Here is a 13282-nt window from a genome sequence, read left to right as displayed (position 1 = left end):
TGCCACCCCTCGAAATCCACCAAGGGTTAAAATCAACACCAATATATTAATAAGTCAAAAAATACAGAAATCTGATGATGAACTTGGGGATGCCAACTTGAAAATTCTGATGAACAATTCTGATGAACAATGATTGGACCTGCCAATCAGGATATTTTAAAATTCTTTCAGTAACAAAGGGCTGAATTTTCCTGAGTGGGTCACAATCACAATTCGGAGATGAATTCTGAATCAGGAACCAGGATTAGGCATGATCTACCCTGAGGCAGCCCAATAAGAACCTGTGTTCAGCAGCCCCAGCCAACTAAGGATGGTGATCGGGTTCCGATCATTGGGAGCTCAAACGAGCACCTCCTGTGGGTAAGGCTGTTGGCTGCCTTTGCGGTGTCAGTGATGGTTGCCCATCAACAGGAGTGGCACCAGACCATGAGGGCATATTAAGTGGCAAGGAGGTGGCTGCCATTGAAACAAGACAAGCAATGTTGCAGCCAACAGTCTCCATGAAGTGGCTGCAAGGGCAGCCCTGCTGTTTAAGGACAGATCCCCTTTGAAAAATAAATTTAAATCCTCAAGTGAGTTGCAGTCGGACCTCCCAGTGCACAAGCCCCTCCAATCCATTTTCAGACTCCTGGCACAATGTGGGTCCTGTGCACAGTTGGGAAAATCTCCTATGGCCTGGAAAATTGCAGGTAAGTGGTTCATTACCATCTTAATATAAAAGCAAAAAACTGTGGATGCTGGAAATCCAAAACAAAAACAAAAGTACCTGGAAAAACTCAGCAGGTCTGACAGCATCTGTGGAGAGGAATACAATTAACTTTTCAAGTCCGTATGACTCTTCAACAGAACTAAGGAAAAATAGAAAAGAGGTGAAAAATAGGCTGATTTAACGGTGCTACCTGTCCCATCCCCCCCTTAAACCAGCTTATATTTCACCTCTTTTCTATTTTTCCTTACTTCTGTTGAAGAGTCATATGGGCTCAAAACGTTAACTGTATTCCTCTCCGCAGATGCTGTCAGACCTGCTGAGTTTTTCCATTATCATCTTAAGTTGGATCCAGCTGCTGCCAGGCAAGTTGCCTTGAATCCGCCAGTCTGCTTCAGGGAAAAGTGCTCAAGGGTGGGAACCTTTGGGGAGCTGACCCACCACACATCCTTCCAAATTTGCTTGCGCCCTCATCTCCAAAGCCACATTCACAGGCCTGGGAAAATTCAGCCCAAAGAGCCAGGTTTGATTTATATAGTGCCTTTCACAGCCTCAGGCCATCAAAAACTTTACATAGCCAAGTATTTTTGCATTATTATAATGTTGGAAAAGTGAAGCTAATATTAATGAAATATTTGTATAAGAAGTTATTCTGCACTCATGTCATGTAGCTAAAATTATCCAAATACCAGCAACAGGTCCTTCTGCACTGTAAAAAGACCCAAAGGTAATGATTCAGTGCTGACAGCAATGTTTATTTCAATCAATGCAAAAATATTAATGCCTTTGTTAGGGTGTTGAATGTTATCTCTTTAAAGATAACCACCTACATGTGTTATAGCGGAGAACAATGGCATTGCTTTTTGCTGTGTCATTATATAATGCAGACAGCGACACCTGATATTCTATATTCTTGTCTAGACCCTGTAACACGGCTGTGTCCATGTTCCCTTTGACATCGAGCTGTAAGCAAAATAACAAGACAGATATTTAAAGCAGGTTTGTCAGCTACAGACAGAAAAGACAGATAATCATTTTCAGCGTGGCTCCTCCTCAAAACTTCTATTTACCGATGCTGACAATTCTGCTATACATATCCAATAATCCCTATTTTTACATCACATTTATATCATCTGCAATTTTAAGCTTTTTGACAAGAGAAAGATCCACATAATTTATCATTACATTTTACAACCCAGTAGAATAAACTAAACAGAAATTAATATTGGTTAGTGCCAAAACATAGCAATGATATACATTTTAACTAAATTTTTCAGAATAATACAGGATAGCGATGGATATTTTAGGTAAATGTAACATAGTGTATCAACAAATCCATCTGGTTAGCTTTATGTACATTGACTAACTGATTAATTTTACAAGTGCTGAATAATTTTATTTGCAGGACCCTCAAGCTGGTCTTTTTATTTGATTCTGAGAGCCAGCTCATAGAATTGGATGAAATTACAAAAAAATCTATCAAGGCAAAATAAATTGTAGAAACAAAAGAAAAACTGGAAAAAAAGAGGTAGAACGAAAGAGAATAGATCAATTTTGAAGAAACAAATTAAGACAGAAGAATCAGTGAATGCCAAAAGAGTAAATTGTAACTTGGACAAGCTATTTCAAATTAGGGCTCTCACACTTTTATGGAAGCTTGGCTTTTTCACCCTCACCTCAGGTTATTAAAATAGATAAACTGTTTTTTTGTGTAAGATGATCAAGTATGAACTCCAGAATGCTTTAGTAACCTGGACAACGATGTGTATGGGAAGTATATGTGTATGTAGGAGGAGCTTCAGCAGCAGCTGGAGTCACTGTGGTGCATCCACAAGGCTGAGAGCTACATGGGCAACACTTTTCAGGAGGCGGTCTACCTGCAACTTAAGGATGTGTAGGTAGAGTGGGTGACCGCCAGGCAAACCACAGGCAGCAGTCCCCAGGGTGCATCGCACTCTCCAATCAGTATTCCGTTCTGAGTGATGATTCCTTTGGGGAGTGCAGCCAGGTCCCAATCTATGGCATCTCAGTGGCTCAGCTGCACAGGGGGACAGGAGCTAGTTTAGGAAAGCAATAGTGAGAGGGAGCTCAATAGTTAGGGGAACAGTCAGGTGTTCCTGCAGCAGCAAACGTGATTCCAGGATGGTATGTTACTTTTCTGGTGCCAGGGTCCAGAGTGTCACTGAGGGGCTGCAGAGCTCTCTGAGGAGAGAGGGTGAGCTGTCAGAGGTTATGATTCATATTGGTATCAACGACATAAGGAGAAAGAGGGATGCGGACCTGCTGACAGATTTTAGGGGTCCAGGGAAAAGACTAATGGCCAGGTTTTCAACACCGAGGGGCTAGCTTGAATCAGGAAATTTCCTGACTTTGATAGACCTGTCTCAGTTTAAAAGGCTGTGTTAGACTCAATTTTCACTCTGGTAGGCGCAAGCAGGATACAGCCGGAACTGTTGACCCCGGAAACAGAGAAACAGATCGTAGGCAACCATGGGGCAGGTGAGTGCCATGGTGGGCCAGTTAGAAGACCTACCCCAGTTCTCTGGGACTGTGTGTCAGTTATTTTAGAAGCAGTTAGGCCCTCTAGCCCTCACCCCTAATCTTAACTTCCTCACACTCCTCAACTGTCACCCAACCTTCATGACCTCCTAATGCCCCCACCCACCCCATGCCCCCCATACCCCTATGCAACCTCCAAAGCCTCTCACCTAGTATCCACTATGGGCAGACCTCAGGAGCTATGTGAAGATGAAAAAAATAAACTAACAATTAAATACCGCTCTCATTCATACACACTCGATAATGAAAAAAACTCCCATTCATGAAACCCATTCAAAGCTTTTAAATTTCCTCAAGTACTTAATCTCTTATAAAATCAAATACATTTCTATTCAGTAGCCAAATCAAAGACATCTAATCTTATAATGGCCTCTTTAAATGTAAATAAAGCAAGGAACTCAGAACCCATTGCTGAGGTAAGTGCTTTTGTAGTTTTTGAAACTCAGCCATGCATTCATAATGATATAATAACAGCCCTTAGGAAATGCAAACAAAGAATTGGAAATGGAAACTGTGGAACAGGTGGTCATTTGTTTTTTTAACCTGCACCAGATGGCCTGTAAATCAAAGCAGTACAGCAAGCAGTGGTTTTTTTAAAGATCACTGACAGCTTAAGCCTTTTTTTCAAATTTAAAGAGCAAGGGATTTTTAAAAATTTCAGATCATGATACTTCAACAGATGTTATCTACCCTTCAAGAGCGTTTATGTCTACTCTATCAATTCATGATTCCTACACTGCAGGTTAAGGCCAAAACGGGGTTTGTTTGAACACAGCACTAAGCTCAACTGGCCCTGCTGAGTTTGGGTTTCCAGTCAGTGTGAATCAGGTCCCACCTCTTTCCCCCTGCTGGCAAAAATTGGATCTGTCAGGATTGACAGCAAGACTTCCACATCTGGGTCCTTTCCACCATTTTTTAAGGTCCACGGAGTTGTCCCAATTACGCGAAAACCTGGCTCTAAGAAGCAAGACCTCAAATGTACTAATCTCCAGATCACTCCCGGTATCATGTACTAGTGAGTATAGAAATAGGAGGATAGTGCAGATGAATGCACGGCTGGATAGACTGTGCTGAATGGAGGGGTTTAGATTCCTGGGACTTCTGAGGTGTTCTGGGGTGGTGGGACCTGTACAGACCAGACAGGTTGGTCCCAGCCCTGTTGATGTGCAATGCCCTTGTGGGTGATTTACTAGTGCTGAGGGAGAGGATTTAAACTAATTGACAGGTGATGGGAACCAGGATGCAGCATTAGAAAGGAGAAACAGGTGTATGGATTAGGAGAACAGCCCCCGCTTCTTCAATCTATCCATGGAACTGAAGTCCCTCATCCCTGGAACCATTCTTGTAAATCTTTTCTGACCCCTCTTTAAAGCCTTCACATCCTTGCTAAGGTAAGGTCTAAAGATAAACCCAGCAACTACAGCACCAGACAGTTTAACCTTGGTGCTGGGAAAGCTTTTAGAAATGATAATCCAGGAGAAAATGAACAATCACTTGGATAAGATTAATTAGGAAAAGCCAGCACAGATTTGTTCAAGGTAAATCATGTTTAACCAATTTGGCTGCGTTTTTTGGCAGCAACAGAAGGGGTTAATGAGGTAATGTGTCAATATGGTATATATGAAGCCCATGGAATAAAAAAGGGGACAGTGGCAGCTTAGATATGAAGTTGACTGAGTGACAGGAAACAGAGAGTAGTGGTGAACGGTTATTTTTCGGACTGGAGGAAAGTATTCAGCAGGGGTTCCCTGGGGCAGCACTAGGATCACTGCTTTCCTTGGTATATATTAATGACTTAGTCTTGAGTGAACAGGGCGGAATTTCAAAATTTGCAGATGGCACAAAACTTGGAAGTATTGCAAACTGTAAGGAGAGGAGGATAGAGATAGGCTTCATTTTGACATTTACAGGCCGGTGGAATGAGCTGACACGTGGCAGATGAAATTTAATGAAAAGAAGTGTGAAGTGGTATATTTTGGTAGGAAGAACGTGGAGGGACACTATAAAATAAAAGGTCAATTCTAATGGGGTGCAGGAACAGAGATCTGCAAGTATATGTGCACAAATCACTGAAGATGGCAGGACAGGTTGAGAAAGTGGTTAATAGGGTATATGGGATCCTGGGCTTATAAATAGCAGCACAGAGCACAAAAGCAAGGAAGTAATGATGAAGCTTAATAAAACTCTGGTTTAGCTTCAAGTGGAGTATTGTGTCTAATTCTGGTCACCATACTTTAGGAAGGATGTAAAGGCTTTACAGAGGATGCAGAAAATATTTACGGGCTGGATTTCAAGGGGATGGTGGTGATGGGTGGACTAATTGCTCCCCTGGAAGGAAAGTCATTCCCGAATGAACCAGCTTTTAAGAAACTATGCCTGCAGAGGTAACATGCTGGAGATGGGCTAAACAGGCTGAGGGTCAGACTGCTGCCCCTCAGTGGACAGGAAATCCCACTCTCAAGAACTGCTGGCCAATCTGATTGGCTGGCAGTTCTAGCTGTCCCAGCAGTGCCAGAACACAGTGGTGGGCATTGCTGGGACTGCAAATAGGCCCACAGAGATCCTTGATGGTGTTTGGACCCAGGTAATTCCCAGGCTTTTAGCATGGTGAGGGATCAGAGCACCTGGGAGAGGGGAGGAGGAGGTATGGGGGGCTGGATTTGAAGGGCAAGCGGAAAGGGACAAAGGGGTGATAACTTGAGTGGGGGGGGGTGCCATTGATGCACACAGGGCACCTCCTGAATGATGTGCCCCTTTCCTTCCCACCTTTTCAAAGAAGCAGTTTCAAAAACAGCCCTTGCACTCTGGCCCGCCTGCCACTGCCCAGCAATTTATGGCAGTGGAGGGAGATTGAGGCCTTTAATTGCCCCTAATTGGGCAGTTATGGGCCTCAGTAAGCCTAAGGGCAGGCAGCCTACTGGGCACCTTATCCACACCCCGTATTAGAGGAACAAGTCGAGCACGGGCAGGAAGGAGGTAAGGTGAGCAACTGACATATTTTACATTTCCCCTCGCTACAAAAATGCCCCGGAAGGGGCCTAAAATCCAGCCACACGAGAATGGTTCCAAGGATGAGGGCCTTCAGTTACATGGACAGATTGGAGAAGCTATATTATTCTCTATAGAGAAGAGAAAGTTGAGAGGAGATTTGGTAATTTGGTAGAAGTGTTCAAAATCACGAGGGGTCTAAATGAAACATATAGGGAGCAATTGTTTCCACTGGCAGAAGGATCAATGACCAGAGGACACAGATTTAAGGTGATTGGCAAAAGAACCAACAGCAACATGAGGAAAACACTTTCTACACAGCGAGTAATTAGGATCTGGAATGCACTGCCTTGGTGGGGGGGGGGCGGGGGGGGGGAATTTTTCAAAAGGAAATTGGATAAGCACTTGAAGTAAAAAAAATTGCAAGGCTACAGGGAAAGGGCGGATGAATGGGGCAAGTTAAATTATTCTTGCAGAGAACCAGCATGGACTTGACAGGCTGAATAGCCTCCTTCTCTGTTGTAATCATTCTATGATTCCATAAGATTAGAACCTTTCTGGCAACAAATAAATATTAACTTTCCTTGTTTTATTAGAAAGTGTTAGGGAGTTATGTTCTTGATTTGCAGGGCATTCGCCTATCCAAAGGGGAGATTTTGTCCTCTTATATTTGTGCCCATTTCCTTCTACCCGACTCTTTCAATATCTATTTAAGTTTTCAATAAAATTAACATAGAACTAATTATAGAAAAAAATGGGATTTTCCTCCTTTACCCCTTTCTCTAAAAGAGAATTGAGGAACTGGGATTCTCTGGTGGACTACAGGAAAATATGTTGTTTCCCCCTTGACAGACTTTACCACTGGCTCACAGGGAAAAATCCATGTCTGCAGAAGGCTAAGGCCTCATTTCTAGCATTGATACATTGAGTGACATCTGAGTTCCTTTGAGTTCCTCATCCTGTGAGGAAATATTGTAATAATTTAACACATTCATCCTGAATTCATCTCTCTGCAATTTGGGAGGAACTTCAAACAAATGTATCAGTCACACTTACTATCCCACAGAGTAATTTCAAGGTCACAATCTTTTGATAGTCCTTTTCTCTTCTGCAACAGGAGCTTCAAGATATCCCAATTCTCTTCATTTTATTCAGATTTTCCCTTGAATTAAAAAGAAACTCAACTGCCACTCAATGTGTCCAATACTAGAAATGTCAACTATCAGTTTGACCTTAGAGTCACAATCACTTGCACCTCTGCCACTACTGCTCAATGCAATGGCCAATGAAAATGAGGCATAATAACCTACATTGGTTAACAAACAGAATATTATTTAAATGCATTCAAAACTGTACTATTTTAATAAATGTAACCCTTTATATATTACGGACTATAATGACAGTCAGACAAATTAATTGACTAAACGTATAACACAGACCTCTTTTAATTTTCCTCCGCTAAGTGGAATCCATTTTATTTTATAAAGAATGACATCGCTGGCTGCATGTTTCCATGTAATTGTTAAATTGGTGCCTGAAAATTCAGTAACTTTCAGATCTGATGGAGGTGGAACCTTGACTAAGAATAAAAACACTTAGAATAGTACCTTAATTCAAATAGGACTGGTTCTTTTTAAATCAACCATAAGAAATCATAAGCAACAAATGCTGGATATGGAAAATACATACATGTTTCAGCAGTGATGGTAACAGGCACAGAGGTCCCAGTGTCATAAATAGAAAGTGCAGAAATCACATACTTTGTCAACGAGGTCAGGTTTTTTAATAGGACATTTGTAATGTCCCCAGCAACTTCGACCTGAAATTAAAAGCAGCCAAAGTGAATACCTAGCTATAAAGATTCCAAATAAAAGCTTACGGAGGTTGACCAGTAAATGGTTAAGCTAAATGGACCAGGAAGGTTCCAGCTCCAACCTCTCATCTACACGCAATTAGCTGAGCTCAGATTGACTGGTTAACAAGGGGAGAACAAGGTTCCTGCTCCTGACGACAATCCCGCAACCCTTAATGAAAGTGTGTATATGTGGACAGAATTGGGTTTTCTTTACAGTGAAAGAGCCTGGTATCACTCACCATCAGGCTCATACATGAATGGCAGGGCTTTGGACTAAGTAAAGGAAATCACCCAATGCCTATGGCTCCAATCACCAATACAGCATTCACATCTACTGTTGGGGTGGGGTGGAATGGTGGAGGAAGGGAGACAGGGCATTGGCTGAAAAATAGTTGGCTGAAAAATTCAGTGATCATGATGAATTCCTCCCGAAGCTACTTTATGCCACTGTGTAGATGCAATTACTGATAACGTTATCCAAAAAAATCAATACTGAGTGATTGTGCAGATCCAGAAAAAGTAGTTTAGTGACAAAAATCAGTCAGAAAAACATGGGCTTCAACATCAGACTGAGAGCTCCAAACATTTGCAGAATGTTTAAGAAATACGACTGCCAAATTGAAGCACCTTTAAGCAACTAATCACTCATTTAGTGACATTTGTATATATGTTGTCTCAAGATTGCCAGGGACTCTGTGGGAATGAATTTGAGTAACAAAGAGGAAGCAGCAGAGAGTGTGTTTAATACAAGCTCTTTAGAAACCTGAATAGAAGTGAATGATGCCAACTTGGATTTGTCATTTTTCTTTATGTTTCGCCTGACTGGAACATTAACTCCTTGAAGTTATGATGTACGGTGCAGGGTTGTCAAAGACTCAGCCTGTACAAATATTTAAATACAGAATACACAAACTGCAAAATATACCTCAAGAGGAAAATGCGATTTAACTTAACCATCAGAATTGGTCCAAATTTTTCAAATCTCTAAATTGTGGCAAAGTTTAAAATCAGAAAATGCCCCATAAACAAACATATGTAAAATTAACCTTAAATAATTCCCAATATTTTACAAGTAATTAGGGCTCTCCAAAGCAATGCACATCTATAGAATAAACAAATAGGTGGAATTTAAATTCCTGGTAGAAACCAAGGCAAAAACAGGAGTTAAAATCAAGTGACTGTAATCTCTGTTCCATTCCGACATTAAGGCAGCTTAAACCCTCGTGTTTTTGCTGGCGTCTGAGCCTAACTGACTAAGATGGAAGCTTATTAACATATACTAATGTGTGCTCCTCTAGGTCCTACAAGGAATACCTGGTCCACTTCTCCCCCTTGTCAAACCACAACACACCTGCCAGCTCTCCCTGCAAATACCACCCACCTCAGCCCAACCCACCCACCCCATGTCTTACCTGTGTGCCGTATGTGACCCAAAGGCCATACAATAGTTGCCTGCTGCCAGCCAGCTGGTTGTCTCCCATTTTAAACTGGCAGTGACCAGCAGAAGATTAGTAAGTTCCAGCCGTTAATATTGGCTAGGCCTCCCATGGCTTCCCACTTGAGAGTCAAATGTCCACCAGTATCCGGTCAGACATGCAGTGCCCCAGATGTTCTTAATTCATGTGATTAATATATAACTCAGGTCTCAGATAGTGAGTTCTAGATCTTTGACATTTGTATAAGTCACCAACATTAGCGACACATGCTAGAGTGGCCCAAAATGAATTGTACCTGTTTGGGATCATTCCCATTGGCAGTCACATAAATGATACGATGCCCTCTCACTTTCTTTGAAGCTGTCTCCCAGTTTACTTTAACACTACTGTGATGAACTTCAGTGAGATGTAAATTTTCTGGGGGTTTCAGCGAGACTACAAATAAATAACACAGCATTTCAAACAATGACGAAATAGAATAGACATTTTTTCATTGAGCACTCACTAAGACAAACTACCCTAAAATGAATATTCCTTTGCAGCCTTTACATGTTGGAGCAGTTTCATACTTGGCTTGTAGCTGGTTGCACAGGACCTAACCTTTGGTGTTCTCTGCTCCTCCATGCTCGGTTGTGTGTGCATCCCCAGGCCCTTTATCCCCGCTGCACCTTCAGCCGGCTAAGTCACATGCTCCATAATTCCAACCCTAGTCCCCTTCACCTCTCCCTTCTCCTTTTAAGATGCTCTTTAAAACCCACTTCTTTGAGCAAGCTTTTGATCATCCCATCTAATCTCACCTTATTTGGCTCCATATCCATTTTCCTTATGCCTCTGTAAAGCACTTTGAGGTGTTTTTCAATGTTAATGGTACTATAGAAATGCAAGTAGTATTTGCTGTTATATCATGTAACATACAATGTGTGATAATATTGATGATTTTTCATGGCTTTGTATAAGGGTGAAAAATAAAGATAACTTTCTATCCTGTAATTGCATAATTCCCTCATTCGTTGTCTCGCTCATTCCCTGCCTTGTTCCTCCCCATTGCCCTCTCCATTTCCATCTAGCTGTCTCACACTAATCTCATTCTGTTGTCTGGATCATTCATTTCGACCCTTTTGTTCTCTGATTTTCTTTCATGCTTTCTATAAGGCTTGTCTACCTTGTTTCCTCCTTCACTATTTCTATGCCTCTGTGGTGTTCCTGTTCTTTTACTGATGTATTCAATTGGGTGATCCTGCAATTTGATAGATGAAAGTTGCTGCTTAACTGTACAGCATATTATTATATCATAAAATATGTTAGCAGTCAGGAATTCCTCAATGCATTACCTTTATTTGAGAGGGAAACTTACAGTGAGCCCATGACTCTGCCCATAGGTTGTAGAGAAATTTCCAGCCACGGGTCGAAAGAGTGTTAGGAAGTCAAAGCCCTGAGGATTATGTACAAAGTTTATGCCTCCAATAAGTTGTTTCACCCAGCATCTGTCAGCAACTCAGTGCGGACAATTTTCCTTTAATGGACAGTAACACAAATTCAAAGAAGATCTGCTTTCACCTCTCCTTGAAACTAAATTTTGCCCATGGCACCATCACCATTTATTAATGGATCTAATGAGAATGCTGACAGAATAAGTACTAGTAAATCAGCCATAGCATTGCTGATAATGATTTTATAATGACAGCAGTGCTACACCATGTCATGAATAATAGGTTCAAGATAGGTTGGATGTTTCATAAGAATAGGAGTATTATGCCAAGGAACAAGATCAGACACTATGACTTGTCAGCAGTGAAGTGGGCCCTGAGATTTAGATGCACTGAAGGGGAAGCCCAGGGCCTGGCAATGTTGGAATGGAGCCTTACAGACTAGAAGCACTTTGAAGGGGGTTCCAATTTCCAGAATTACTAGAAGAAGGGTTCTGCAATAGTAAAACATTGCTAATAGGGCCTAGTGGGAACACTGAAGCAAATATGAGGACTCAAAATGTCAACTTTGTTCTTCTCTGCCGATGCTGCCAGACCTGCTGAGTTTTTCCAGGTATTTCTGTTTTTGTTTCAGGATAACTGAGAGCAATCCTGCGAGCTGGAAGGAATGAATGCAGCAAAGAAAAAAAGCAGGGAAACTAAGCAAAAGTAAGGCTGCACAAACTGCCCTCTTTACCTTTGTTTCTTCAGAGGACAGTGCAAATTTTTTTTCCAGCCATAAAACATATAATAATCACAGGCTGTAAGCTGAGGTGGAGTATGCTCTGAGCCCAGCAAACAGCGGCAAGACAGCCAAGCTGAACAGTGGAAGCTCGATAGAACTCCAGCCCCACACCACAGAGAGAGGGGCAAGCCTATATACTGAAAATTCAGGAATTTCAGTTACAAAAGAATTAACAATCACCCCACCCAGGCTTGCTATCAGGCAGACTTCAGAACAGGTCACATGATCCCCATAATTTTACCTTAAAGACACAGTCCCAAAACATAACATTTTTATGAACCTCATAACCATAACATTCTGAAACACTTGGTGCTAAACATAGCCTATTATGGTAGGCCTAAGCCTTATAATTTAAAAACGCAGCAAAGTATGTGGGCTCTGACCTGTCCCACCATAAAGATGAACAGCATATAGTCCCCACATGGTGAGTTCCAATTCAACGAAGTGATCTGTGAGAGATATTGACTGGAGGCAAATTTCAAGAGTGAGGGTAGGGACAATTGGTGATGATCAAACCAAGTCAATATTTCATTTCTCCTGATGTCATTGCCTTATGACTGGAACTGTCAGAACATTTGGAATAGGACGTCTATCCACCCTCTCAGGAAATGATTCAGGAAAACATCAAGAAATAGGAAAAAATATAGTAAAAATATAGTAAAACAGCAGAGCGTGTGTAGAAAGTTATGCTAAATTATACAAACCAATTACATAATCTACAAACTGTCCCGAAAAACAAGCTTGATTTGACTCACATGTTGCTCGCTGTGCAGTTACTGGTTCACTTGTTTCCTCTTCATATAAAGCATAAGCTGTCACAACATACTCTGCATTTGCAGAAAGACCTTCTATTTCAATATCTGTATACTGAGCATCAACTCTCACCTATTATTACAAGAATGATCTAGTTTAAATATTTTGAAATCAACAGTAGCAATTACTTATCATTAAAGAGTAAACAATCTTTCTCCCATAGTCCCTGGCAAATTACTATTTTAAACATTGAAAAGAATTCATAATATTTCTGTCATGCTTCAGGAGCTGAAGTCAACTTAAAGTTGAAAGTAGTCTATAAATATAAGAGCCCACATTACAGGCCATGGACTTTCAAACATTATTCCAATGGGTTTCCACAAACAGATTATGCCAACCTAGCACACAAAGATTATATGCTGCCTCATTGGGTAGCAATCTATCCTCTGAATCAAAGATTGTGGCTTTGAGTTTTCTCCAACATTTGAACATAAAGGCTTATAATGACATGGACTGGTAATTGATTAGGGGAGTGAGGCAGAGTGTAGAGATAGAGGGAACATTTGCAATTGCCAGGATGTAACAACTGGTGTTCCCCAGGGATCTATATGAGGACCTCAATTTTTCTCATTTAAGATTGTAGCACAGAAGGAGGCAATTCAGCCCTTAGTGTCTGTGCCAGGTCTCAACAAGAGCAACTCAGCTAGTTCCACTCCCCCTTGTTTCCCTGTTGCCTGCAAATATTTTCTCTTCAGGTAATTCAATTTCATTTTG

At 41.3% G+C, this 13282-nt stretch overlaps 1 protein-coding gene across 3 annotated transcripts in view; it reads right to left on the bottom strand.

Moving 5' to 3' along the window:
* LOC121287184 (collagen alpha-1(XIV) chain-like) overlaps positions 1 to 13282 on the bottom strand; it is a 209657-nt gene that overhangs the window by 131464 nt on the left and 64911 nt on the right. For all 3 annotated transcript variants that reach the window (XR_005945154.1, XM_041204812.1, XM_041204811.1), the window contains exons 14-18: positions 12511 to 12640; positions 9840 to 9979; positions 7943 to 8072; positions 7693 to 7832; positions 1537 to 1669 (exon numbers count right to left, since the gene is read on the bottom strand). Coding sequence is in view for 2 of the 3 variants with exons in the window: in XM_041204812.1 (XP_041060746.1) it covers positions 1537 to 1669; positions 7693 to 7832; positions 7943 to 8072; positions 9840 to 9979; positions 12511 to 12640 (673 nt within the window). In the remaining variant the exon portion in view is untranslated. The remainder of the gene's footprint in view (positions 1 to 1536; positions 1670 to 7692; positions 7833 to 7942; positions 8073 to 9839; positions 9980 to 12510; positions 12641 to 13282) is intronic.

Source organism: Carcharodon carcharias, chromosome 14, assembly GCF_017639515.1.
Source record: "Carcharodon carcharias isolate sCarCar2 chromosome 14, sCarCar2.pri, whole genome shotgun sequence".
Classification (NCBI taxonomy): Eukaryota; Metazoa; Chordata; class Chondrichthyes; order Lamniformes; family Lamnidae; genus Carcharodon; species Carcharodon carcharias.
Note: the sequence above shows the minus strand (reverse complement) of the source record. Positions and strands in the feature narration are given on the sequence as shown.